The 26,288-nt window shown below is 43.5% G+C and overlaps 1 protein-coding gene across 1 annotated transcript in view; it reads left to right on the forward strand.

The window, feature by feature from the left end:
- Positions 1-25,847, forward strand: part of LOC115096195 (FERM and PDZ domain-containing protein 2-like) — a 39,707-nt gene extending 13,860 nt beyond the window's left edge. The window contains exons 4-7 of the mRNA XM_029610706.1: positions 7,449-7,603; positions 14,510-14,575; positions 24,349-24,534; positions 25,490-25,847. Of these exons, the coding sequence (XP_029466566.1) occupies positions 7,449-7,603; positions 14,510-14,575; positions 24,349-24,534; positions 25,490-25,681 (599 nt within the window). The 3' untranslated portion in view covers positions 25,682-25,847. The remainder of the gene's footprint in view (positions 1-7,448; positions 7,604-14,509; positions 14,576-24,348; positions 24,535-25,489) is intronic.
- The last annotated feature ends 441 nt before the right edge of the window (positions 25,848-26,288 follow it).

The following is a 26,288-nucleotide window of genomic DNA, read 5'->3' on the forward strand; positions in this document are numbered from 1 at the left end:
TTCATGGTGATACCGCACCTTGAATACTGTGTATAGTTCTGGTTGCCACATTTCAAAAAAGATATAGTTGCGATGGAGAAGGTACAGAGAAGGGCGACTAAAATGATAAAGGCTCCACTATGAGGAAAGGCTAAAGAGGTTAGGGCTGTTCAGCTTGAGGAAGAGATGGCTGAGGGGGGATATGATAGAGGTCTTTAAAATCATGAGAGGTCTAGAATGGGTTAATGTGAATTGGTTATTTACTCTTTTGGATAATAGAAGGACTAGGGGCACGCCATGAAGTTAGCAAGTAGCACATTTAAAACTAATCAGAGAAAATTCTTTTTCACTCAACGCACAATTAAGCTCTGGAATTTGCTGCCAGAAGTTGTGGTTAGTACAGTTACTGTAGCTGGGTTTAAAAAAGGTTTGGATAAGTTCATGGAGAAGTCCATTAACTGCTATTAATCAATTTGTCTTAGAGAATAGCCACTGCTATTACTGGCATCAGTAGCATGGGATCTACTTAATGTTTGGGTACTTGCTAGGTACTTGTAGCTTGGGTTGGCCACTGTTGGAAACAGGATGCTGGGCTTGATGGACTTTTGGTCTGACCCAATATGGCAATTTCTCATGTTCTTATATTCTTAATTCAAACAAAAAGCACACTTTGAAATATTTGTATGCTAATGCCAGACGTCTTAGAAGTAAGATGGGAGAGTTAGAATGTATAGCAGTGGATGAGTACATAGAATTAATTAGCATCTCAGAGACATGGTGGAAGGAGAATAACCAACTGGACAGTGCTATACCAGGGTACAAATTATATCGCGATGATAGAGAGGAGCAACTTGGCAACGAGGTGGTGCTTTATGTTCGGGATGGCATATAGTCCAACAGGATAAAGATCCTGCAAGAGATTAAATGCACAATTGAATCCTTATGGGTATAAATCCCTTGTATCTTGGGGAAGAGAATAGCGATAAGAGTATAGAACCGTCTATTTGGCCAAAATAATGAGACGGACAGTGAAATGGAAAGAGAAATTAGGGAAGCTAACTACATTGATAGTGCAGTAATAATGGGAGATTTCAGTTACTCCAGTATTGACTGGGTAAATGAAACTTCAGGACATGCTAAAGCGATAAAGTTCTTGGATGGAATAAATAACAGTTTTATGCAGCAATTGGTTCAGGAACCAACAGGAGAGGGAGCAATTTTAGATCCAATTCTCAGTAGAGCACAGGATTTGGTGACAATAATGATTTCCTAGCATGTAGACAGATGGACTCAGGACCAGTGGGTTTATGCTCCTCTGTCAGCAGATAGAGATAGAGCAAGCTGATGCCATAGTATATATAACCCTGCAGTGACCCCCCACCTGCCAGTATTCTTCGTCTCCAGCAGATGGTGGATGTACATCTCCCTATGGAGATTCCTTTGAGAATTTTGAAAGGAGAAATTTGAAATTCTAAATTCAAGAAAAGAGAGCCTCACTCTCCTGTGGTGATACTTAAAGTTCCCTCCCCCAGTTGAGAATTCTTGAGACTATTTCCGTGGTCCCTCAGAGATGTTCCTTGGTCTGGTAGCTGGGTTTCCTGGAGTGGGCTTAGCTGCTAGTTCAGCTGAAAGGCTATGGGTGCAGGATGCTGAGTGCAGCGGTGACGGCAGAAGCCCTCCCCTCAGCAGCCGGAGACCGTTTCTGTACTCAGCTGGTAAATGCTGAGCTCAAGTAACGTTTAAAAGCCGATGTTCGTTCCCGCTCCCGTTGGGGTTGGGTAACTGAGCAGCCTGGCGGGTTGAGCGGCCTCCTGTGGCTAGGCCCTGCAATTAGGCCTTTTTCTTGCACGCCGCATGGTAGGACCCTCAGCCGGTGGCTCCTCCCTCTTCCATTCCTATGCTTAAGCGCTGGGGCTCATCTCGGCTCCCTGCAGCTGTTCCCAACAGGAATTTGGATGGCAGTGATGATGAGGTTGATCTTCATTCCCTGGAAGATGAGGAGAAAATTCCTCAAGGGATGGAACTATATCAAACCATGTTGCAGTTCTTTCATAGAGATGAATTGCTGACCCTGATTTCTCAGACCTTGAAACAGCTGGGTATCCCTGGTTCAGATGCTGTGTCAGAGCCGAGGAAGAATCCCATTTTGGTTTCCTTATGTAAAGTCTCTTGTATTTTTCCCAGTGATGGATGCCACCCAGGAATTGATTGAACTGGAATGGGATGCCCCAGAGGTAAATTTTAAAGGGGGGTTAGACACTGGAAGACCTGTGTCCCCTGTGAGAGAGGCCTGTACCCAGCTGTGAGAGAGCGTTTGTGTTTTCCCAAAGTGGATGTTCTGGTATGTGCCGTGTCTAAGCGGATGCCTATCTCCATAGAGGGAGGAGCGGCCTTGAAGGATGTACATGATAGAAGGATTGAGGCTATTCTTAAGCAAGCCTTTGAGATAGTGGTGATGAATTTACAGATTGCCTCCTGTTGCGCCCTAGTGGCGAGAGCGAGTCTACTTCTCTCTCAGGAGGTTGATAAGTCTGGAGGAAATTCCAGAGTGGTTCTGGAGCCTGCTGCTGTCTTTTTAGCAGATGTAGGCTGTGATTTGGTCCTGACCTCGGCCAGAGGAGTGGCTTTGGAATACTGGCCAGGCATCAACTCTGTTTGCGAAATTGATCAGCTGAGACAGCTTCCAAAGCCAATCTTACCAAGATGCCATTTAAAAGCTCGCTCTTGTTTGGGAGTGAGTTGGAGAAACTAGCCAGTAAGTGGGGCGAGTCGCCGGTGCCTTGGTTGCCAGAGGATAATAAATAGTTACAGCACCCCTTTGGTATGAGGGGTCGTTTTTGGGGTTCCAGGTATTTTCATCCCTGCAGAGAGATGACCTTTCAGTGGACTTGGCCTTTTGGTAGGTCTCAGTCTTTTCGTCCTGGCAACCCAAGAGAGAAGGGGCTTAGGTGGTGGACCTTCCCAAGCTTTCCAATTAAGGTTTGCCGACCCACCTTCTGAAACAGGAAATAGGGGGACAGCTCTCTCTCTCTTTTATTGGAGGTGGGTCGAGATCACATAGGACCAGTGGGTCATGGTGGTGATAAAGGGTATGCACTGGAATTTTGCAGTATTCCTCAGGATGTGTTCATGGTGTCCCCCTTGCCACTCCCTGCAGAAGAAGCAGGCAATGGAGTTCACACTTCAAAGGCTCCGCAGACTGAGGGCTGTGATTCCAGTGTCCACGTCTCAAGAAAGTATGGGACGCTTTCCATTTATTTTGTTGTGCCCAAGAAGGAGGGCTTCTTTCATCCCATCTTGGTTCTCAAGAGGGTCAACAGTCACTTGAAGGTGACTAATTTTCGAAAGGAAACCTTATGCTCTGTAATAATGGCAGTGCAGTTGGGGGGAATTTCTGACCTCCTTGAATCTGTCAGAGGCTTATCTTCATATTCTCATCCGATTTGAACGCCAGTGCTTTCTACACTTTGCGATGTTGGGGTGCCATTACCAATTTCGTGCGCTGCTTTTTGGTCTAGCCACTGCTCCCAGAACATTTTCCAAGATTATGGTGGTGACAGCGGCGGACTTGTGAAAAGAAGGAATCATGGTCTCCCTTATTTGGATGACTGGCTGATTTGAGCCAAGTCTCAGGAAGAGACATACAAGGTGATATCCTTATTGTTGGAGCTCAGTTGGGTGGTGAAACTGACCAAGGACAATCTTCAACTATCCCAGTCATTGGAGTATCTGGGGGTCTGGTTCGACATGGGACAGGACAGAGTTTTCCTACTGGAAGTTTGGATCCAGACATTGATGTCTCAAGTGCATCAGTTGATGAATACCATTTGCCCAATGGTGTGGTCCTACCTGCAGGTACTCGGCTTGAAGAAAGCTACCCTGGAAGTGGTGCCGTGGGCAAGAATGCATATATGTCCTTTCCAGTGCTTGCTGCTATCTCGTTGAAACCCACAGTCTCATGATTATGCATTTGACTCCACTTGCCAATGGAAATCTGCTCCTGCCTCCAGCTTAGGATCATCTGGGAAAAGGAGTTCCCTTGTCCTCTCTGGCCTGGTTGGTATTCCAACAGATGCAAGTCTCCACAGTTGGGGGCTTACTCTCTGGAGTTAAAGACTCAGGGGCACTGGAATGCCGAAGAGTCCCACCGGAACATCAATCACCAGGTGGCCCAGGCGGTATGGCTGGCATGCTTGCAGTTCAGCCACAGGCTGCAGATTCAAGCCGTTTGCGTGATGTCGGACAAAATGATGATGGTGGCCTATATCAATCACCAGAGAGGAACCAAGAGCCAGAAAGTGTCGTAGGAAATAGACCAGCTGATGGAATGGGCGGAAGGTTACATGCAGATGATTTTGGCCTCTCACATTGCAAGAAAAGACAACATAAGAGCGGACTTTCTCAGCAGGGAAAGTCTGAACCCAGGAGAGTGGGTGTTGTCAGCCAAGGCGTTTCAGCTGATTGTGGGTCCCTGGGGCCTTCCATTCCTAGACCTGCTGGTAACTTCTCAAAATGCGAAAGTCCTCACTTCTGCAGTCTCAGGAGAGATCCATGGTCCCTGGAAATAGATGCTCTCGTGCAGGTCTGGCTGGAAGACAGATTGCTTTATGCCTTTCCTCTGTGGCTCTTGCTGGGCAGGATAATTTGCAAGATCGAAGGCCAGAGGGGGCTAATACTCCTGGTGGCGCCAGACTGGCCCAGGCATCCATGGTATGTGGATTTACTATGACCCCTGGTGAAGGCCTATAGTTGGTAGGAAAATTGGTGATTATTTTTTCATAGATTACACAACACACTTATTTATAAGCATAGAAGTTTTACTTATAGGTCTGAGAATAAGCAATAAAGCATACACGATTAGAGTTTGCATTAAAGAACAAGCACATACAAAACTACTTTCTTCACAGTTCCCAATATGATATATTTTTGGAAAATCTGGGAACACAACACTTTGGGAAATCAGCAACAGCTCATCAGTCACTCCATTAACCACTGGTAATGTTCAAAGAGCTATTCCCTCCTTCATCAGTCACTTCATTAGCTACTGGTAATGTTCCCAAAGCTTTCCCTTCGAGCTGTTCTTCTCTGATTTCAAACAGTTATTTTGAAGTAGGTCTTTTTAAGTTAATTATTCTGACCTTTGCTCTAGTTTCTTCTCTGGGCCACTTCTCTTGTGTTCTTTGAGGTCCTAGCAAGCAGCTAGGTGTGGCCAAGAGGTTTCCTCAAATATCTGCAGTTAATAACTGCTCTTTCAATATATCTGATCTCAGGACTTGTTTTTTTTTTTGGTACAAGCAAGTTAAGAAAAATGGCATATTTATTCTCAGAATTTATAGGCTTTATATCAAATACTTACACTAATAATATCAGTGATTTCTCTGCTTCATTCCTTACTATTGTGGCACAATATTCTTCCACAAGCTAACTCCTTAAAATATTTTCCTCAAAGCCCCCCTTCATCTTCTGACACACATGGATCTGCTTTAGCAAAGACTGGTTGTTCACGAGGATCCAATTTGATTCTGTCTTACGGTTTGGCCCTTGAGAGGGCTTGCCTGTTAAAGCATGGTTATTCCTCTGTGGTGATTGCCACTTTACTCTGCGTTTGCAAGTTCTCCACTTCCTTGGCTTATGTGTGGGTTTGGAGAGTTTTTGAGGCCTGGTGTGAGGAGCGGGCTGTTCTTCCTTGTTCAGTAAAGATCCCTTTCATTCTGGATTTTTTGCAGGATGGATTGAATAAAGGCTTGGCCCTTAATTCCTTGAAGGTGTAGGTTGCTGCTTTTGCCTGTTTCAGAGGTCTGGTGAATGGTGTTTCCTTGTCGTCTCATCCTGATGTGGCCCGTTTTTTGATGGGAGTGAGTGAAGCACCTTTGGCCTCCCTTGAGGTTACAGGTTCCATTGTGGAGTCTTAATTTGGTGCTGGACTTTTTGGTGGATCCTACGTTCCAACCACTTCATAGCCTTCTTTACAGTTGTTGACTTTGAAGACTGTGTTCCTGGTGGCTATATGTTCTGTGCGTCGAATTTCTGAGCTGCAGGCCTTGTCTTGCCAGGGGCCCTTCCTTCGGGTGATTCCGGGGGTGTTACAGCTGCGTATTGTTCCATCCTTCTTGCCCAAGGTAGTCTCAGACTTTCATTTGAATCAGTCCATCTCCGTGCCATCCCTGGATAAGGTCAGGGATGCAGAGGAGTTTCACCTTTTGCACTCCTTGTTTTTCATTCACATTTTAACTGCTGTTAGTAGATTGGCAAATCCATTCCTTATAATAATCACCTAATGTTCATTGTAAGGATTGGGTTGCTATGAGCATAAAACTGATAAGCTTTTTGAATCAAAGAAAGTAGTGCTTACAGAGTAATGTAACCAAAAATTTTTCACACAGCAACCCAGTCCTTAAAGGGAGCATTGGGTCTGACCCATCATGGCATGTCTTACGATCTTATGATTTTTGGTTTGCATATTGCATTCCCTTCTCCATTCAGAAGAAAGGAGTAGAAAGTATTTACTTATTTTGGAATTTGCGTTGTGCACACCAGGGTGCTTTACAAAAAGTTACATACAGCCACAAGTCCCTATCCTAAAGAGCTTATAATAAAACAATAATTTGCAATTCAGTAAAGTAAGGTACAGAATAGTAAAGTGCCTTAGAGCCTTTACAAAGGTCACACAAATGTCACAGCTGGATATCGAACCCACTAGTCTGGACGTTCAATTATGCACTTCTTGAAGGAACTTAAATATGATTCTTGGTTTAGCAAGTATTATGGGGTAGATTTTCAAACATTCGCGCGGGCGTAGATTTGTTCGCGCAAGCTCAAGCCGCGCATGTTATAAAATCCAGAGTCGGTGTGCGCAAAGGGGTGCACAATTGTGCAACTTGTGCGCGCCGAGCCACGTAGCCTTCCTCCGTTCCCTCCGAGGCCGCTCCAAAATCGGAGCTGTCTCGGCAGGAACTTTCCTTCCGCCTCCCCCCACATTCCCCTCCCTTCTCCTACCTAACCCACCCCCAGCCCTATCTAAAACCCCCCTTGACCTTTATTGTTGAAGTTACGCCTGCCTCCAGGCAGGCATAAATTGCGCCGGCTGGCTGCCGGCGTGCCATCCCTCGGCAGGGCCGCAATGGAGGAGGCCTCGGCCCCGCCCCCGGAATGCCCCTGGACTGGCTCCCCACCCACGGCCCCGCCCCCGGAATGCCTACAGGCCAGCGCCCCGCCCATGGTCCTGCCCCCAGAATGCCCCTTTTTCGAAGCCCCAGGACATACGCTCGTCCCGGGACTTGCGCGCGCTGCCGAGCCTATGCAAGATAAGTTCGGAGCATGCAGGGGCAGGTTTTCGGGGGTTACGCGCGTATCTTACGCGTGTAACCCTTTGAAAATCTGCCCCTATATGTTTGTAAATGTTTGACTGAGATATAAGAAAATTCACAACAACCAATATAAATATAGATATATATGTAATTTTTTTTCAGGTTCATGCAACTATGTTATCTGTCCTTGGTCTCTGTTACTTTTGACTAGTGGACATGTGTCCATTCATGATATAGTCCATCCAGACATTGGACCTTTCAAGGCTCCAGATATGCTTCAAATACATGAGAAAGATAAGCAGATTATATTAACAAAGGTAAGTGCATTTTTTAAGTGAATTAAAAGTAAAACTTCCTTGTAGACAGTATAGTTGTTTGTTTATTTATTGATTGCATTTATATTCCGCAACATCCAACTCCCACCCCCACTACCACCACCACCACCACCACAATATAAATTGGAAAGAGATGATATCCTTATACAACTTGCTTCTATTTAAAAGACTGGCATTTGGTAGGCCAATAGTAAAATATGAAAAACTGAAATGGGGACACAAATATTTCATCCTAACATTAAAAAATCCACAATTTTTCTTTATTTTTTTCAGATTATTTTTCATTTCCCTAAAAACAGATAAAATTATGCACACACTAGACATTTAGGCATCCACAGACAATTCTGATGTGTTGACATAAAACAGAATTTCACATAAACATAATTTTCAGTGGGAAAAATGTTGTTGCAGATCTGGAGTAATTGTTGCTCTGGATCATCTCTAGTCTTGGATTGTATAGTCTTTGATCACAAATTCCAAATAGAGAAACAATGCTGTACTGTCTCCAAAATGCTCATTTTGAAAATTGCTTAAATTATATTTTGTTTGCAGAAAGAATTTATTTTTCCATGTATTCCTGTTACAATTGTTACCATGTTATAATTGTTATCATGTTATAATGTAAAATAGGGCAGATCTCGCCCTATTCTATCAGTTACCTGGAAACCAATGTGATATCTCGATCAAATGTCGGTATATTAAATAAACAAACAAACAAATAAATAAATAAATAAATAACTTAGGTACCTCTGGCATATCCTTTACAAAAATATATAAAGTCCCTGTTCAGTAGTTGGTGTAGGGCATGGCCAGAATTAGATATTCAGAAAGCAGTTTTGTGCACATTAATCATATTTTATGTACAGAAAACATGATTTCTGCACATAAACCTTATTTTCTGTGCATAAAATATGATTTATGCACATAAATCATGTTTTTCTCTGTGTAAGCCTTTTCTTTGTGCACTTTTTCTAATTTGTGCGCAGTTTTTAACTGAAATGCGTTAGCATACCATTAGCTTACTGCACTGGAATTTAAAAATAAAGTTAGCTTGTGTATTAAGAAACCGTGTGCTGAATTTCAGAGCACATTTTTAATGCTAAAGTATCTGAATGATGTTATATGACAGGCTGAGCTAAGTTTAGATCTAATGTAATTATGGAGTCACCTCATATAATGATCTCTGAAGCTAACAACTGTAGCTGATTACTCATGTAATTATTGAGCGAAGGGGATCAGTGTCCATGCTAGAGGAAATCATATTCTCTTATACCAAAAGGCTTTCCTTTTGAAATATGCACTATGAAGAATTTTCTCTGTATCAGCTTATTTTCTTTGCTAAGCAAAGCTATTTTCATTTAACAAAACAATTATGCTTGCTTGGAAGATCTAGACCCACCAATAATATGGTGTCCCCAACATAGGCAGTCTGATTATGTGTGGCCATGATTGCCTGCACCCGGTTTACTGATGCTGTTGCCCAGTGCAATGTAGTAATACAGCAGATATTATCACTGGGACACTCAGTACTATTTGGGAGCTTGTGCTGCACCATCAATAATTATGCAATATAGAAGAGGATGTGACAGCAACGAAGTTGCACTGCTGGAGAGCCAAATAGTGATAAACATTTAGTGTTGTTGATAACAATGGGCAAATTGAATAGGGTTGGCTTTAAAAGCTTTGCCTTGCATTGGAGCTTGTTTTTCTTTCTTTCTTCTTTTTTTTTTTTTTGCCAAGCAAGAATCTGTTGTGACAGGTTGTCTGACTTGCTGAAGTCTGGGGATGCTTGTTACCTGTTTCCTAAACCTCTCCTCACAACTAACTTCCTACTTTAAGAGTGCAAAACATTGCCAGAACATGTAGACCATCTTAAATGTTTTTTTTAGTTTCAGGTTGAACTTCCCCAAAATTTGTCTTCCAAATGGTGGTGATATAAGCCTGTTGGGCGTCAGTGGCATGGGATCTTCTTAGTGTTTGGGTACTTGCCAGGTTCTTGTGGCCTGGTTTGGCCTTTGTTGGAAACAGGATGCTGGGCTTGATGGACCTTGGTCTGACCCAGAATAGCAATTTCTTATGTTCTTAAATCCAAATGAAAATACAAAAAGATAAATCTCAGATAAGCACTGATAGGGAAAAAAAAAAGACTTAGTAAATCCAGCTACAGGACTCCTGCTTAACTAGTAACAGATTTTGGAAATGACCGAAATCATAACATATACTTGACTGGATTAACAAATATAACTTTTGCGCACGCCAAAGAAAAATCATGCACATTTTAGAAGTGATGGTAAAAAAAATGTTATGCTATCTGGCAATCCATTTTGAATTTGCAGGCAATCTAATATAATTAATTAATTAAGTAAGTAAGTAAGTAATGTTTTTACATTTTTATTTAAGAAATTTACCCTTACCAATTCATTCTGCATTCTAGGCAAGGAACAATAACAACAGATAAACCAATATTGGCATCAAACAAATTGTACAAAATAGAACCAAACAAGAGAAAATGAATAAATAGCACAGCCATACATGACATATTTGTGAGTCTTAAGAAAAGCATTACAAGCATCATAGATTGTTTTCGTTGATAAAAAGCAAATTTCCTAATTCCTAATTTCATGTTACTATATTGCTTTTGTATTATTTTGAATACCTATAGATTGTATGTCAATTGACAGAAAAACACATAGAAGGTCCACATTTAAATGGTTTGTCTGGCATACTTCTGAACTTAGTTGGACAAACTGTGGTTTTAGAATTTTCCTCTGGTTTGACTGCTCTTGGCTTATCTGGCTAAATAGTTATCTTTCTAAAAACTTACCTGGTTAAGTTAGGAGCAGTCAGGGGATGCTTAGTGATGGATCAAAGTTATCTAAGTTTGCTGGATGATGCTAATATTCAGCATTTTCTGGCTAAGTTATCCAGGTACTTTAAGTAGCCTAAAGTTAGCCAGATAAATTTATCCAGCTAACTCATATAGCTGGCTATATTCAGAAGCACACCCATAACATTGAATAATATCCCAATTGATTGGGTTAACTTAGCTGGATTTATGCACTAAAACTCATGCAATAGAGGATGCTCATTTGTTTGAAATAAATGGGTAAAATAACAATGAGGTAATTTTTGGCTTGTTACAAACAAAGTAAAACTTGACTCATTTAAAAAATTAAGATATTTTTGGGCCTTTTTTTGGAAATCTGTATGCACAAATTGCAATTCATGCATGCCAGTTGACAAAAATGAAAAATATGAAGGAAAAAAATGAAACTAAATTTGAACTTAAGGGGCAGATTTTAAAAGCCCTACGCATGTAAATCTAGGTGAATTTAAGCGCGTAGGGGGGTTATGGGTGATGGGCCTATTTTCAAAAGGCCCGGTGATGTGCGTAAAGCCCCAGGACGCGCGTATGTCCCGGGGCTTTTCTGAATGGGCGGGCAGGGGACGGTCCGGGGCGTGGCGGTCCGGAGGCGTGGCTGGGTGGTCCAGGGGTGGTCCCAGAGGCGTGGCCGAGAACTCCAGCACAGGGGATTGCGCGCGCCGGCCAAGTGCCTCTGGCAGGCGTAACTTCCAAGACAAAGGTATGGGGGGGTTTCTTTAGGGCTAGGGGGCGGGACAGGGAGGGGAAGGTGGGGGGGGGGGGTAGGAAAGTTCCCTCCGAGGAAAGTCAGCAGGGCTTCCCGAGGGCTCGGTGTGCATAACTTGCACTAATGTGCACCCCCTTGCACGCGCTGCCCCCTGATTTTATAACATGCGTGCGGCTGCGCGCGCATATTATAAAATCGGGCGTATGTTTTAAAATCTGCCCCAAAATGTGCTGCAAACAAAAGAAACAAACTAAACCAAAATGTTTTTCCATGCAAATCCTATCATGCAAAATTTGTTTACCATATGTTAAAATGTCACTTAATGGGAAAGGCATGACATTTTGGTGTACCTGCTAAAATGCAGATTCTAGAGTAGCCTGCAAAAAAAGTATACACCCAAAGCAAAAACTGTGGCATGTGCATACTGCATCTCAAACTCTCTTGATAACTGGATGGAAGCATAGGAAATTTCTTCCTGCTAACATCTCCCATTAACGGGTAGATTTTAAAAGATGCGCCAATTGAATAACATGCGCGCGCCAACGCACACATGTTATAAAGTCCGCTACCCGCACACACCGGCCAATTTTATATCGGTGCATGGAAGTGGTGACCCGCGTGCGCAAGAGAAGGATTTTAAAAGAATCACGCGGCAATGCGATTGGGCCTTTGCCCAGTTCCCTCCCAGACCACTCCAATAAAGGAGCGAACTGGGAGGGAACTTCCCTACCCCTACCTACTCTGCCTCCCTTTTTCCCTCTTCTCCCTCTTCTCCCCGACCCCCGAAACCCCTCTTCCTACCTTTTTTTCTTTTGTTTTGGAACTTACTTCATCTGAAGAGATAAAGTAAGTTCCATGCACCAGCCGGCCCCCGTCCAGACCCAGCCCCCAGCCTGCCCCTTTCACAGAGAGATATGCGCGTGGCTGGGCCGTTTTCAAAATGTGCTCAGTGTGCACTTGGCCCGGCCACTCGCTTATCTCCAGGTTTTTGCACATGATGGGTTCTTAAAATGTACCCTTAAGGTTGCCCTGCTCCAAGAATCCAGGCTCAGGCCCCTTCCCCCCCCCCCAATCAAAGTTCCAACCCCCCCACCCAACATCAAGGAACCCCAATCATAAAATGGCCAAGCCCCTGATCTCTCCTCCAGCAGGAAAAGCATTATTATAAACTTTGGAGTCTTTGATTTCTAGATGCAAAAGCTTATCTGTTTGGATTCTTCTTTCCAGCGAACTGGTTAGTAATCCTACTGCTTCGGTTTATAGAATGAGATTTGTTTTTTAGAATAAATCAGTGTATCTCAACACAGTGCATTCTGAAAAAGGCTTATCTTCAGCATATCCTGCTATGAAAATAAATGAGATACTGTATATTTGCATATTTTGGTTATGTTGAAATTCAAACATGTTTGGAAGTATCTGGGTATGTAATGTGAAACTTAATGTAATCGAGAACCATTCTTCAGTTACCAGTAAGCCCTGAGAAGCACTAGGTAAAATAGGTTAGTGGATGAGGGAGGACCCAATAAAATTCCAGTCCCTCCCTTTGAGGAACCTGGGAAATGCTGCCTCCCTAGGAGGCTTTATAACAGCTCTCTCCTGAGAGTCTGGAGGCAGTCCTTTATAAGTTTTGGAGAGTTAGGAGGTAGTGAGGAGCTTACCTTTTTTGAGGCTGTTCAGGCCCAGGCAGAGAGAACAGGCTAACCCAGCCTGGGAATCCTGACGAAAGTCATGAGGGTGTTCCTGACAGTCTTCCCCTAGCTGGTTTGGATATCCCTCTGGGTTGTTTTCTGGATTTTGACCCTTCATTATAGGAGCCTTGCTGGACACCTGGGCCTTTCCTGTATTAAGGGAACGAGAAACCCTGTATTCGGGATGCCCAGGGCTAGGGAAGACCTGCCCATCTGAGATGGTGACCCGCTGCAAGGGATAACTCCAGTATGATCTTTGGTTAAGGGATAAAACTATTATGTTAGACATCCAGGGGAAAGATTTTTTGGCTGCCACTTCCTACCTGCATTGGAGCAAGGTAAGAAACCTGCATCCAGGGATCCCTCCCATAAGGGATTCAGAGGAGAATCAGAGACTGAAATCAATCTAAACAGTTGAAGTGCCTGCTAACCGTGAGTAACAGAACTGTAAGGATTTCAGAGGATGCCCATCTGGAGTCATCAGCCCCCGGGGAGAGAAAAAAGTTTACTCTCTGTGCAAGGACAGGAGTTTTGGCCATCCATGGAAGGGGTTTGCCTGCCCAGCTTAAAGGTTGCCCTGCCCATAAGGAACTCTATCTCACCTAATCCAGAAGGGTGGTAGGATCCCTTGCCTATTGAAAGATTCCTACAACGATAGAGGTGAATAGTGTAAATAATAGAAGAGAGATTGTGGTGCTGGAAACATGCTTATTGTGCCATCTGCAACTATTTAATTCAGTACATTTAAGTTTGGACACTAATCAGGTTCATCCATTGTATTCATTTGGCACACAGCACTCAAGAAAGAGAAGTGACCTCTCTCCCAGAAAAATCCAAAAGGATGTCAGCCACCCCTGCAGTGGGACCGGAAAAGGAACCCTTTCACTCCAAGCCAAAGGATCCACTCCCTGGGGAAGGGGCAGCAAAGAAGAGCTAGTCAGGGTTCCTGCCCCAAAGAACTTACAAATAAGTTTATGGCTCCATCCGTGCAGGGCACACACACTAGGGTGGGGTTACATTAAGATCAGAGATTTAAGATCAAGCTACTTCTTTTATCTGGAATGTTTAGGAGGGGGAAAGGATAAACATTTGCTCCCACTCATTTGGGCTTCCAAATAGAATTTTAAACTGGGGCTTGGATTTGGCACCACAAGCTTTTATTTAAATTAGCTGGAGATTTTTTTTTTACCCTATATTATATTCCCTCCCAGTTCTTCTAGACAGCCATCATGGTGACAGTCCTTGTCTCTGAGACCACTCACCAGGGCTTCATTTGGAAGCCTGCAGTCTTGGGCCCTAAATCCAGCCATTGAGTGTTGCTGTTCCATGATAACTGGGATTCTCTGCCTCACAGGAGCTGTGAGTGTTGCCTCCACAACAACCCCAGTCCTTGGCTGGCTGGCTGGCTTGGGGAGTGGAAGGCCTGGCCCTAGTTCTCCTTATAGCAGAGTGCAGCATTGCCACTGAGCCACCTGGCTGAGGTTGGCTCCTCCAGACCAACGTATTTATTTATTCAGGACATAGCTATAATGACGAGCATTCCAAAGTTATAATTTTTACTCTGATAAAATTAACAAGCATAACTTGTTTTAAAAATTTTGTTTTGATAGATGCTTGTCTATTCACTAGGAATGACTCTGTATTGGTCAGCGGATTATATGATTCCTCCACACCAGGTCAGTAATATCACTCAAGTAACTGCTTTCAAAATTGCTCCTCAGTTTACTTTGAATTTATTGCAAGCTCTTGGGTTTCCAAGAACTACTTGTCATATCTTCTTTCTGATAGGGAAGTCTTCAGTAATCAAGCCTCACTAAAAAATTCTAAATAAAGAAATTGAGATCCAAAAAAACACTTTTAATAGCACCTTTCTTAGTATCCAGTCAGATGAATCCAGAACAAGTAGGTTATGCACCTCTACCAGCAGATGGAGACTGAACAAAGCTGATATCACAGTATATATACTCCTGCAGTGACATCAGCCTGCCAGTATTCTCTGTTCCCAGCAGATGGTGGACGTGCATCTCTCCAGTGGGAATTACTTCATTTACTTTCCCTTAATCTATTCAATTTCAGAACTCCACATCTCAAGCCTACTGGACAACTTACTTAGTGATACCTTTTATCACAATGGTTATTCCTCTGTCCTTCTCTTTCTTCTTCTCCCAAGTTCGATCTCCTTGTTATATGTAACTTTATTACCTCCTCTGATTATTTTACTGTTAAATGGTTGATAAGAATGTTTACCTCCTTGTTACATGTAAACCGATTTGATATGACACCTGTCATGAAGGTCGGTATATAAAAGAATTAAATAAATAAATTAAAAAAAAGGAGAATTAAGAAATAATTCAACCCACTCTCCTGAGGTGATACCAAAAGGTCCCTCCCACAGTTGAGAATTCTTAAGGTGATTTCCATTGTCCCTCAGACAAGTGCATTGGTCCGTTAGTTGGTTTTTCAGCTGGCGTGGACTTAGCTGGTGCAGGAAGCCGAGTGCGGCGGTGACAGCACATGCCTTCCCCCCACCCGCAGCTGGAGATGTCTCTGTACTCAGGTAAGGCTGAGCTCCAGTAAGTTTAGAAAAAAAAAAAGATTATACAGAGACTTAAAAAGAGGTTTTTTGTTGTGATGGGCATCCTCCTCCCCCCGGTCTCTGTGCTTGGCTCAGTGGTCCGAAGTTCATTCCACTCCATGGGAGGTTGTGGGACATGGGCAGCCTGGCATGTTGAGCAGCCTCCTTAGGCTAGGCCCTGTTCCAAGACTTTTCGCTGCATGCCACATGGTAGGCCGAAATAGCATTTTGCGTGCTTTCTAAGACTGCCCTCTACAGGATTGTCATTTCTTCATGTGCGTCTAGCTGTACATCCAGGATGTGCACCCAGTTTTTGGATACATGTTCGGGCCTTGTAGTCTGTGTGTCCACATTAAGCGACACCGTAGTAGCCGCATGCTTACCTCTGCGCACAAGTGGTACTGTGCACTTACGTTTTTTGTGTGCTTATTTTTTGGGCGGGTTAGGTTGAGTGCGCATAAAAATAAAAAAATAAAAAAGTAAAAAAAATAGATGCATGCCTCTGGCCGCCGCACAGTGCGCTGTCGACCATAATGGCACCTGTACCTAAGACGCCTAAGTGTCTTTCTCTTTGCTTTGCTTTTCATATTCAGGCGTCTCAGCCAGGAGTGCCCACAAATTTGTGCCAGCACTCTTTGGAGGCTCAGGGAGAATTGTCTTCCTCTGATTTTACTAAACCTAGTTCTTACCAGAAGGATGTGGGTTTGGGTAAAGATGACTCAGCTGGGGAGCCAGATTTTGGAGCTCCCCTAACTGGTTCCTCAGCAGTGAGTACACCACAAGTACCTCCTGGTCTGGATACTTCTACTTTTTCATGGGTAGAATTTTTCCAGGGGCTGCAAACCTTTATTCAGGCACAGTCCTCAGCCCTGTTCAATGCTCCTAGAGCAAAGGCGCAGGTAGGAATCTTGCCTGGACCTTTTGTTGAGCGCCAGTGTCTTCCTAGAGTGGCAGCGGGACTTCTGGATAGAGATCCAGCTGGCACGGATGATGATGCTGATCCTGCCTCTTTTGAGGATGGTGAAATTCCCCCTCAATTAGAACCATATAGAAATATGTTATGGTTCTTTCATAGAGATGAACTACCAGACCTTATAAATAATTGGAGTTCCTGGGGCAGATTCATTGTCTAAGCCATAGGGAAATCCCATTTTGGTTTCCTTGCATAAAGCTTCTTGTTTTTTCCCCATGATGGTCATTCAAGAATTGATTGAGCTTGAGTGAGGCGACCCAGAGGCTAATGTGAAAGGGGATCAGGTTTTGGAAGGCTTGTACCCTCTGGATCCAGTGGTAAGAGAGAGCTTACGTTTTCTGAAGGTAGATGCACTTGTGTGTGCTGTCTCCAAGTGGACCACTGTTCCCGTGGAAGGAGGAGCGGCTTTAAAGGATGCTCATGACAAAAAGATTGAGACTATCCTTAAGCAAGCATTTTAAGCAGTGGCAGTGACCTTGCAGATCACTTCTTGTTGTTCCTTGGTGGCTCGCTCTTGTTTGCATCTCTCCCAGGATGTTGATGACTCTTGGGTAAACTGCATGGCAGTTATGGAACCAGCTGCTGCCTTCTTGGCAGATGCAGGCTGTGATTTGATCAGCACTTCAGTCAGAGGGGTGGCTTCGAGAATAGCAGCCAGGCATCAGTTATAGTTGAGAAATTGGTCAGCTGATGCGACCTCCATGGCTAACCTCACCAAATTGCCCTTTAATGGCTCGCTTTTGTTTGGCAGTGAGTTGGAAAAACTAGCCAGTAAGTGGAGCGAATCTCCGGTTCCTTGTTTGCCGGAGGATAAGAAGTAGGCACAGAGCTTCTTTAACATGAGAGGTTGTGCTGGAAGATCCAAGAGTTTTCGACCCTACAGAGGAGCAACCTTTCAGAGGACTTGACCCTCCGATAGGTATGAGTCTTTTTATCCTCGACAACCCAGAAGAGGCACAGGCTCGGGTAGTGGAACCTCCCAAGCCTCCCATTGAAGGCTTGCTGACCCATTCCTGGGAACAGGAGATAGGGGGATGCCTCTCTCTCTTTTATCAGAGGTGGGTCGAAATCATATCGGATCACTGGGTTCTGGAGGTGATATGAGAAGGATATGTGATGGAGTTTTGCAGTGTTCCTCGGGACGTGTTCATGGAGTCTCCCTGCCACTGTCCACAGAAGAAGCAGGCAGTGGAGGATACATTGGCAAGTCTCCACAGTCTGAGGGCTGTGGTCCTAGTGACCATGTCTCAAGAAAATACGGGGTGATATTCCATTAAATTTTGTTGTGCCAAAGAAGTAGGTCTCTTTTCATCCCATCCTGGACCTCAAAGTTGTCAACTGTCATCTGTGGGTGAAGCATTTTTGCATGGAAACATTGCACTCGGTGATTATGGCTGTGCAATCGGGAGAATTTCTGACCTCTCTGGATCCTTCTGAAGCCTATCTCCACATTCCCATCCAACTAGAACATAGACACTTCCTGCAGTTTGCAGTTCTAGGATGCCACTTTCAGTTTCGGGCACTGTCCTTTGGTCTGGCCACCTCTCCCAGAACCTTTTCCAAGGTAATGGTGGTAGTTGTGGTAGAGTTGAGAAAGGATGGAATCCTAATACATCCGTATTTGGAATACTGGCTGATTCACGCCAAGTCACTGGAAGAGAGCTGCCTGGTGACTCGCAAGGTGATCTCTCTGTTGTGGGAGCTCAGCTGAGTGGTGAACTTAGCCAAGAGAATTCTTCAGCTTACTCAGTTGTTGGAATACCTTGGGGTTTGGTTTGACACAAAACAGGGCAAGTTTTTCGTGCTGGAAGCTTGAATTCAGAAGTTGCTAGCTGAACTCCATCTGTTGTTAAATACTCTGCTCCCAACTGTATGGTCTTACCTGCAGGTACTTGGCTTAATGGTGGCGACCCTGGAAGTGGTACCATGGGCGAGAGCGCATATGCATCATCTTCAGTGTTCCCTGCTGTCTTGGTGGAATCCACAGTCTCAGGACTATTCGATTCTGCTCAAACTGCTGATGGAGGTCTCCTCCCAACTGCAGTGGTGACTGCAGGCGGATCATCTACAGAAGGGAGTTTCCCTATCCCCACAGGACTGGCTAATACTGACAATGGATGCGAGTCTCCTTGTTTGGGGAGCTCACTGTCAGGAGTTGCCAGCTCAAGGACGCTTGAGTGCAGAAGTGTCTCTGGAACATGTCACGGTTCTCAATGCTCTGGCCTTACCCAGAGGAACTGAGTGGTTAAATGTCCCAGCAAGTTCTGCCAGGTATAACAAAAAAAAAAAACAAACAGTTCAATAATATCTCAGGGCAGTCTATTAATTCCAGTTCTCAATTATAGTCTCTGGTAAGTTTGAAAAACTCCCTTTTATACAACAGTTCTTGACCAGGCCTTAACAGCCCATGTAAACGCTCTGTTTGGGGAGTTTGCACCACCCACCCCTACTCCCCTCTGGTTGTGCAACAAGCTGCAGTCATCCCTTATCCAACCAACTGCAAACACCTTGTAACAGTGCTGGAACACATTCTTTCCCTTCTTAACTTTAAATTAACCTCTTATCATATTCACTCACTCGGTTTCCATACTTGAAAGGGAAAATTCCTCTGTTAGCCACTCCATCTCCTCCTCCTGCCCTGACTTAGAAGAGCAGCTCTTTTCATATTCTTTCCCCCATTTGGGCACGCCCTTTTCCTCCACCAGCATTGACTCAGCTGAATCGGATTCATTATCATTTGATTTGGCTGCTAACTCCACTTCCTTCTAAGCCCTTGTTTCTCTTAGCAGCTCAAGGATCCTGGGAGTTGTAGTCTTTATTTTGTACTTGGATGCCCTCTGTTGTTCAACCCTGGTGTTGCTTTTCTTTTTCTTAGTATATGTGTGCTTTTTAAGCCTCCAGTCTGGTTGTACTTCATCATACTCATTACAAACATCAATCGGCAGGAAGCCAGGGCAGTCCACTTGGCATTTTTACAGTTCAGCGACAGGCTGCAGGGTTGATTTGTCCGAATAATGTCGGACAATGCAACGACTGTGGCTTACATGAATTGGCAGGGAGATACCAAGAGCCAACAAGTGTCACAGGAAATAGATCAGCTTATGGAATTGGCAGAGATGCATCTCCAAATGATCTCAGCCTTGCACATTACAGGCAAAGACAATGTTACAGCAGACTTTTTCAGCAGGGAAAATCTGGACCCAGGAGAGTGGGCATTGTCAGACAAGGCATTTCAGCTGATTCGGGACTGCTGGGAGACTCTCGTTCCTAGATCTGTTGGCGAATTTGTGCATTGCAAATGGTCCGCGATTCTTCAGCCACAGAAGAGATCCGAAGTCATTGGGGATCGATGCCATAGTGCAGGAGTGGCCAGAAGACAAGTTGCTGTATATTTTTCCTCCATGGCCCATATTGGGCAGATTGATTCAAAGGATCGAATGCCACAGAGTGGTGGTTCTCTTGGTCACTCCAGATTGGCCCAGGAGACCGTGGTATGCAGATCTGTGGAGGATCCTGGTGGATTCTCCTCTTCGACTTCTAGTGCACAGGAACCTGTTGCAGCAGGGACCTGCTCTTCATGAAGATCAGACTCGATTTTATCTTACGGTATGGCCCTTGAAAGGGCTCGCTTGCTGAAATGTGGATACTCTGCAGCAGTGATTTCCAAATTGCTAAGAGCTAGAAAGTTCTCCAGTTCCTTGGCCAATGTGCAGATTTGGAGAGTATTGAGACCTGGTGTGAAGATCGAGGTACTCTTCCTTCCTAGGTCAAGATTCTGCTTATTTTGGAATTTTTGCAGATGGCTTGAATAAAGACTTGATTCTCAATTTTTTAAAGGTACATGTAGCGGCTCTCACCTGTTTCAGGGGACATATAAATAGTGGATCCTTGTTGGCTCATCCTGATGTGGCCCGTTTTCTGTAAGGAGTGAAACATCTTCGTCCTCCTTTGCGGTTTCTGGTGCCTTATGGAACCTTAATTTAGTTCTGGATATTTTGGCAGGCTCTATGTTTAGACCGCTATGAACTCTGTCCTTTCTGTTGCTGATCTTGAAAATGGTATTCCTTGCGGCAATTTGTTCTGCTCGTAGGGTTTAGACATTTAGACCGCTATGAACTCTGGCCTTGCGATTGCTGATCTTGAAAATGGTGTTGCTTGAGGCAATTTGTTCTCCGCATAGGATTTCCGAACTGCAGGCCTTATCTTGCTGGGAGCCATTTCTCCAGGTGACTCCAGGGGGCAGTACAGAGTACTGTTTCTTCCTTTTTATTGAAGGTGGTCACTGAGTTTCACTTGAATCAGTCCATCTCCCTGCCATCTCTGGACAAAGAGAAAGATGTTGAGGAGTATTGTCTGTTGCGACCCTTGGATGTCAAGAGACACATCATCAGGTATCTAGAGGTTACTGAGCCTTTACGGAAGTCGGATCACCTGTTTATCCTTCACGGTGGTACTAGACAGAGAGAGCCAGCCTCGCGAGCTACCATAGCACGCTGGATTAAAGAGGTAATCACGGCTGCATATATGGATGCTGGGAAGCCGTTACCTAGTCAGGTTAGTGTTCATTCAACTAGGACTCAGGCAGTGTCATGGGCAAAAGTTAGATTGTTGTCTCCTGTTGACATTTGCCAAGCTGCGACGTGGTCCTCCTTACACACCTTTTCTGGATGTTCAGGCCAAGGAGGATGCGGCCTTTGCACATGTAGTTTTAATGGACCGCAAGCAGTCTCCTGCCCTATTCGGAAGTAGCTTGAGTACATCCTACTTGTTCTGGATTCATCTGACTTGACTCTAAGAAATGAGAAATTACTACTTACCTTTTAATTTCCTTTTCTTTAGGACAATCAGATGAGTCAAGCTTCCTTTCCCTGGCTGCCGAATGATTACATATTGATCCTCTTGTGTGCCTACATGTTACAAGGTTTATTGGTAAATGTTACTCCAGTCCCTAGACAAGTGTAATTTCATTCTTCTCTGAGCTCAGTGTTGCTTATTTGGCTGAGTATTAAAATGGTTATCTGTTTTTAATCATGTTTTTGCTAGTCTGTCCACAGTTGCTTTGGAAGAAAATACTGGCGGGTTGATGTCACTGCAGCGGTATATATACTTGTTCCATCTCCATCTGCTGGTAGAGGTGCATAATCCACTTGTTCTGGATTCATCTGACTGTCCTAAAGAAAAGGAAATTATCAGGTAAGTAGTAATTTCTCATTTTGTAGATTGTTAAGGTTTTGGGACCATGGAGCACACTTTTTACACCCTATGACTAAGTGAAATGGTTCAAACTGAGTGTAACTGAGAAATAAATCCAGGAGAAAATTGATCACAATGGATAGGTTCATTAGGCTATTGTCCCATAGATCAAAGATGGAAGAAACCATTGAGCAGAGCACATTTGGCCACACTATCTTCTCTCCAGTCTCTCTTTCATCAGGCCAAATTTTAGCCAGATAAAAAGTTATCCAATTCGAATTTTGCCGAATAAGTGCCCAAATCTTCATTTAGCTGCATAACTTCTGAGTGATCTGGCTAAATGCTTCTGAATATGGTCATCATGCATTTTAATCCAATAATCTCTTCACTTTTCAGTAGCTGCTATTGGAGGCCTATGTACTAATCACACATTTTTTAGCATACACAGCAAGTGCATTTACTGCGTGCATAAAAGCCAATGATTTACAAAGCCCATACCACAGGTCCCAATCAGAGCTGTTTACTGCATGTGGAGCAAGCACTACAAAAAACTGACCACACCTGCTTATGCAAAGCATTTAAACAGAATAGTAATGACGTCATTAACTATGTACTAAGCTTGCAGGATCAGTAGAGAAATGTAATGCTCACTTTTAGCATACTAGGGCTGATTGCATGCTGACCCAGTGATGGATTTAGGATTTTTCCCATCCCTAGGCACTAGTGATGCTGTCACCCCCTCCCTTCCTCTGGACAAGGAACAGAGCAGAAGGTCTAAGGCACAGCCTTCTTTGCTCTGCTCTCCCTGTTCACCTCCTCCCCTCATGACTCTGAATGACAGGGAGGGGCTGGATTAGGGAGCAGAGTAGCCTTTTTTTACTCTCTGGATAGGGTGGGGTGGGGGGAGAGTGTGGGCAGTGGAGGCTGGAATAGGGAGTAGAGAAGTTTGTCTTTGCTCTCTCTCCCAGCCTCATCCCTCCCCTCTTGTTCTCTGCTGAGTGAGATTCAGCTGCTGCCCCTCCCACAGATTTTTGCCGCCCTAGGCACAGATCTAGTGTGCTTATTGACAAATTCAGGCCTATGCTGACTCTGTACTTTTATCCCACGTATATTGTAGCCAGTTTTCAAAGGGGAATCATCCATGTTACTTATCTTTGAAAAGTAGCAGCCGCACAGTATGAATGCTAAAAGCACTTGCATACCACTTTTGCTAAATAGGGGGCAAATAGCATGTATACTTTTGAAAACTGAATGTACAAAGGAGTTAAGCGCATAAAAATAGCATATAGTGGAACAGTTTTCAAAAGCCTATCTAGATGTGTAAAGCCTTTTGAAAATTACCTCCAATTTATTTTAACCTTGACCTAAATATATACTCAAGAAGCCTTTTTTTAACTCAGCTAAAAGTACACGAACTGTGGAAGCCCGCTCATACTTCAGATGGGCAGAAGAGGGAGTAGGTCAATTTATTCTTGTAAATGAATCAAATTTATACAAATGTGCCACAGAATATCCACTGGATTTCAGAAGCATAGCTGCACAGTTTTCTAATTCTTGCTGCAGGATCTAAGGATTCTGCGCTTGAGCAGTCATAGGAATTGGTGGGAAGGCGGAGGAGTGCAGCTTTGATAACAATGGGATCTGAACTAGGAATGAAAATTACTAGGGGGTCTCAATCTCTGGTGCTCGAGTGATGCAAGCGGGTCTGTTTTTCAGGGTTACAATAATATGTCATAAACCAGAGCCACTGCATGCAAATAAATGTCATGAACATTATTTGTAAAGTTCCTGGGGAAGTCAGGTCCTGATGCTGTTCTGGAGGCAGGGACGGGGCAGGGGGAGTCATCTCGTCCCCTGAGGCAAGGGACGAGATGACTCCCCCTGCCCCGTACCCCTCTTCAGCCACCGCCATGGCCTCCCATGGCAGCGGCCCGCAGCAGCATCCCGCCTGTCTGGCCCGCAGCGGCCCTCAGCCGCCATGGGGGCAGGCAGTGTGAGGCAGACACCACAGCGGTATTCTGAAAGAGGCAATTTTGCTGCTTCAAATTTCTACCACCTGAAGCGGCCACCTCACCCTGCCTCAGTATAGAACCACCCCTGTCTGGAAGACCAGAGTGTCTAATACCTGCCTAAATGAATATGGTGAGTATAATCACAGCCAAAAAGTCTATCGGTTTCTGTAGTTTGTCACAAAATACTTTGCAGTGTTTCACCTGCTCTTTTCAACTGAAAGTCGCCATTGTAATATGTACATACTTTTTTGCGTGCATTCGGTTATTACATATTGATAAAATAACTAAAGCTTTTTGTTGTTTTGTTTTGCAGTAAAGGAATATATAAACTCTAATATATTTGGTTAAATGGAAGATTTCCATCTTGTCAGAATCTGAAATCCCTCTATTTATTTGAGATGGGCTAAAAATCATGGATTGTGATCATAAATCCTGCCCCAAAGATAAGAATATCTATATGAACAGGATTACTCAGATTGCAGTACTAAATGAGTATATTATACCTTTATAACCAAGGAAGAAAAATGCAACAGCCCTCATTAAAATCCTGACATTTTCGGCAGGCTTTCATGATCCACAGTCACAATCTTTCAACCTCTTTACTAATTTTGTTGCATTCTGGGAGGATTAAAATGTTAAATTTCAGTGATTGAAATGATTATGAGTGCTTCAGATATTTTCATGTTGAATTTGCAGCCTCTTCAGCTGAGCAGTCGCTTGCACTCCATTCTTGTAAGGATGTGTGAGGAGCTTGCACAGAAGAGACCTGCGCTGCAATCCATCTTGGAGCAGTGTAAAGTGCATCAGGAGGAGTCTTCCTCACCTTTGGCATCTGCTTCCATCCAGCAATTGGCCAGGCTGGTGTTGGGAAGCATTCCAGAGGTCTGTAAAATAAATATCAGCTAGATGAAAACGTGCACTGTTGTGATGTATCCTTGTGATGTCTTTCCTTGGGGGAAAGGGTAATGGAATGCATTGTTGTTGAATGTGTTAATTTTCCCATAACTAAAGTTCAAATATGAAGCTCTTGGAGTCCTCCCCCTATAAGTGAGAGGAGGCAATATACTGAATAAGAAGAGCAACAGTAATGGATGAAGTTGTGTACCCATCTTTATGTTACATCTATTATATATTGGGGAGGAGGAGTCAGGAGCTCCTATAAACCTGTTGTAAAACTGATAAATTACTTTTTTTTATGGTCATAAGGAATGTAATCCAGTCCTGTTATTCATTCAAATGAATCTTACACTGAAAGACTATGGAATTTTGCAAAATATATTTGTGTTATTAGCAATCTTCACATTACACTTACTAATACTCCCCACTAGTTCTGCTCACTTTTTCTGTACCATGCCAAATACACTCTATTCTCAGAATTTCCATACAAATTACAGTCCAGCCTGTTTCCCAGGGATTGGCAACTCTTGTCCTCAAGTGCTGCAAACCAGTTCGTTTTTCAAGATATCCGTACTGAATATGCATGAGGTGCATTTGCTTGCACTGCCTTCACTGCATACAAATGCTTTTCATGCATATTCATTGAATACCTGACTGACTTGCTACATTTAAAGACCAGAGATACTTTATTCCTGCTCTTTCCATCTAGTCATTAAAAAAAAAACCTAAAAATCCTAAATTTGATATGCTTGGTTTAAGAAATCATTGTTCAGTATAATCACTTTTTCTCTTTTTAACCATGACCATTCTGTGAGAAGTAAGCAGTGTGCTGTCTCACAGTAGGTAAATGGAAATGACTATCATTATTGGCAGAAAAGCCAGAATTCCACATGATTTTGAATAATGTGACAAAGATCCTTTGTCTGTAAACAATTTCCAGGTGGAACAGGCAATTCCAGAAGACAGCACAACTGTTCTGTTATACAGGAGTGAGATAATAAGGAAAAGATTTCAGCAGCAACACCATGGCACCCCAACACTATCATCACAGCTGCCATTACAAAAGGGTAATACAAAGACTGTCTGCTTAAAATGGGCAAGAAATTTAGCTGTACATCTTGAATGGACCTAATTTAAGGCCTGATGTACTCTAGGACTATTCCCATTATGCTTACCCAAGGAAACTGAGGAAGGGAATATCAAATAACTGCAGCTAAGCTTCTGCCTTGGAAACCTTGAATATAATACTTAGATGGGGCAATTTTCAAAAGTGCCTGTGTGTACTTTTCTCCAATGACTTTGCATCACTTCTCCAAAGGAAAGTATGAATGTACTTTCTCTATGAAAATTGCCTAGGAAAATAGTATCTACAGAGATTTGAACCTGCTTTTGTTGTAGATACCTTTTCCTTGAAAAACAACATGCACAGATTTGAAAATGCAAAACTACATGCTTTGTAGTCTCCCTCAACCTAACCCTACCTCTCAGCTGACCTATGGGTAAAAGTATGCACGTTGTTGATCCCCGTACATAATTTTATCTGCATACAGGGTAGTCATTTTAGCTTATTTATTTGAGTAACTAGTCATTTACCCAGCTAATTAATTTTTAGAAAATTGCCACCTTAAAGGCCAGCAGATCCATTTAGTCTGCTCAATTTAATTTCGGTCAATCGATCCCTGGTTTTCTCCTCGGTAGAGTTTTGAGAAGTCTATTCGTGCTTTTGTCTCTGCCACCTC

This window comes from Rhinatrema bivittatum, chromosome 7 (assembly GCF_901001135.1).
Source record: "Rhinatrema bivittatum chromosome 7, aRhiBiv1.1, whole genome shotgun sequence".
Classification (NCBI taxonomy): domain Eukaryota; kingdom Metazoa; phylum Chordata; class Amphibia; order Gymnophiona; family Rhinatrematidae; genus Rhinatrema; species Rhinatrema bivittatum.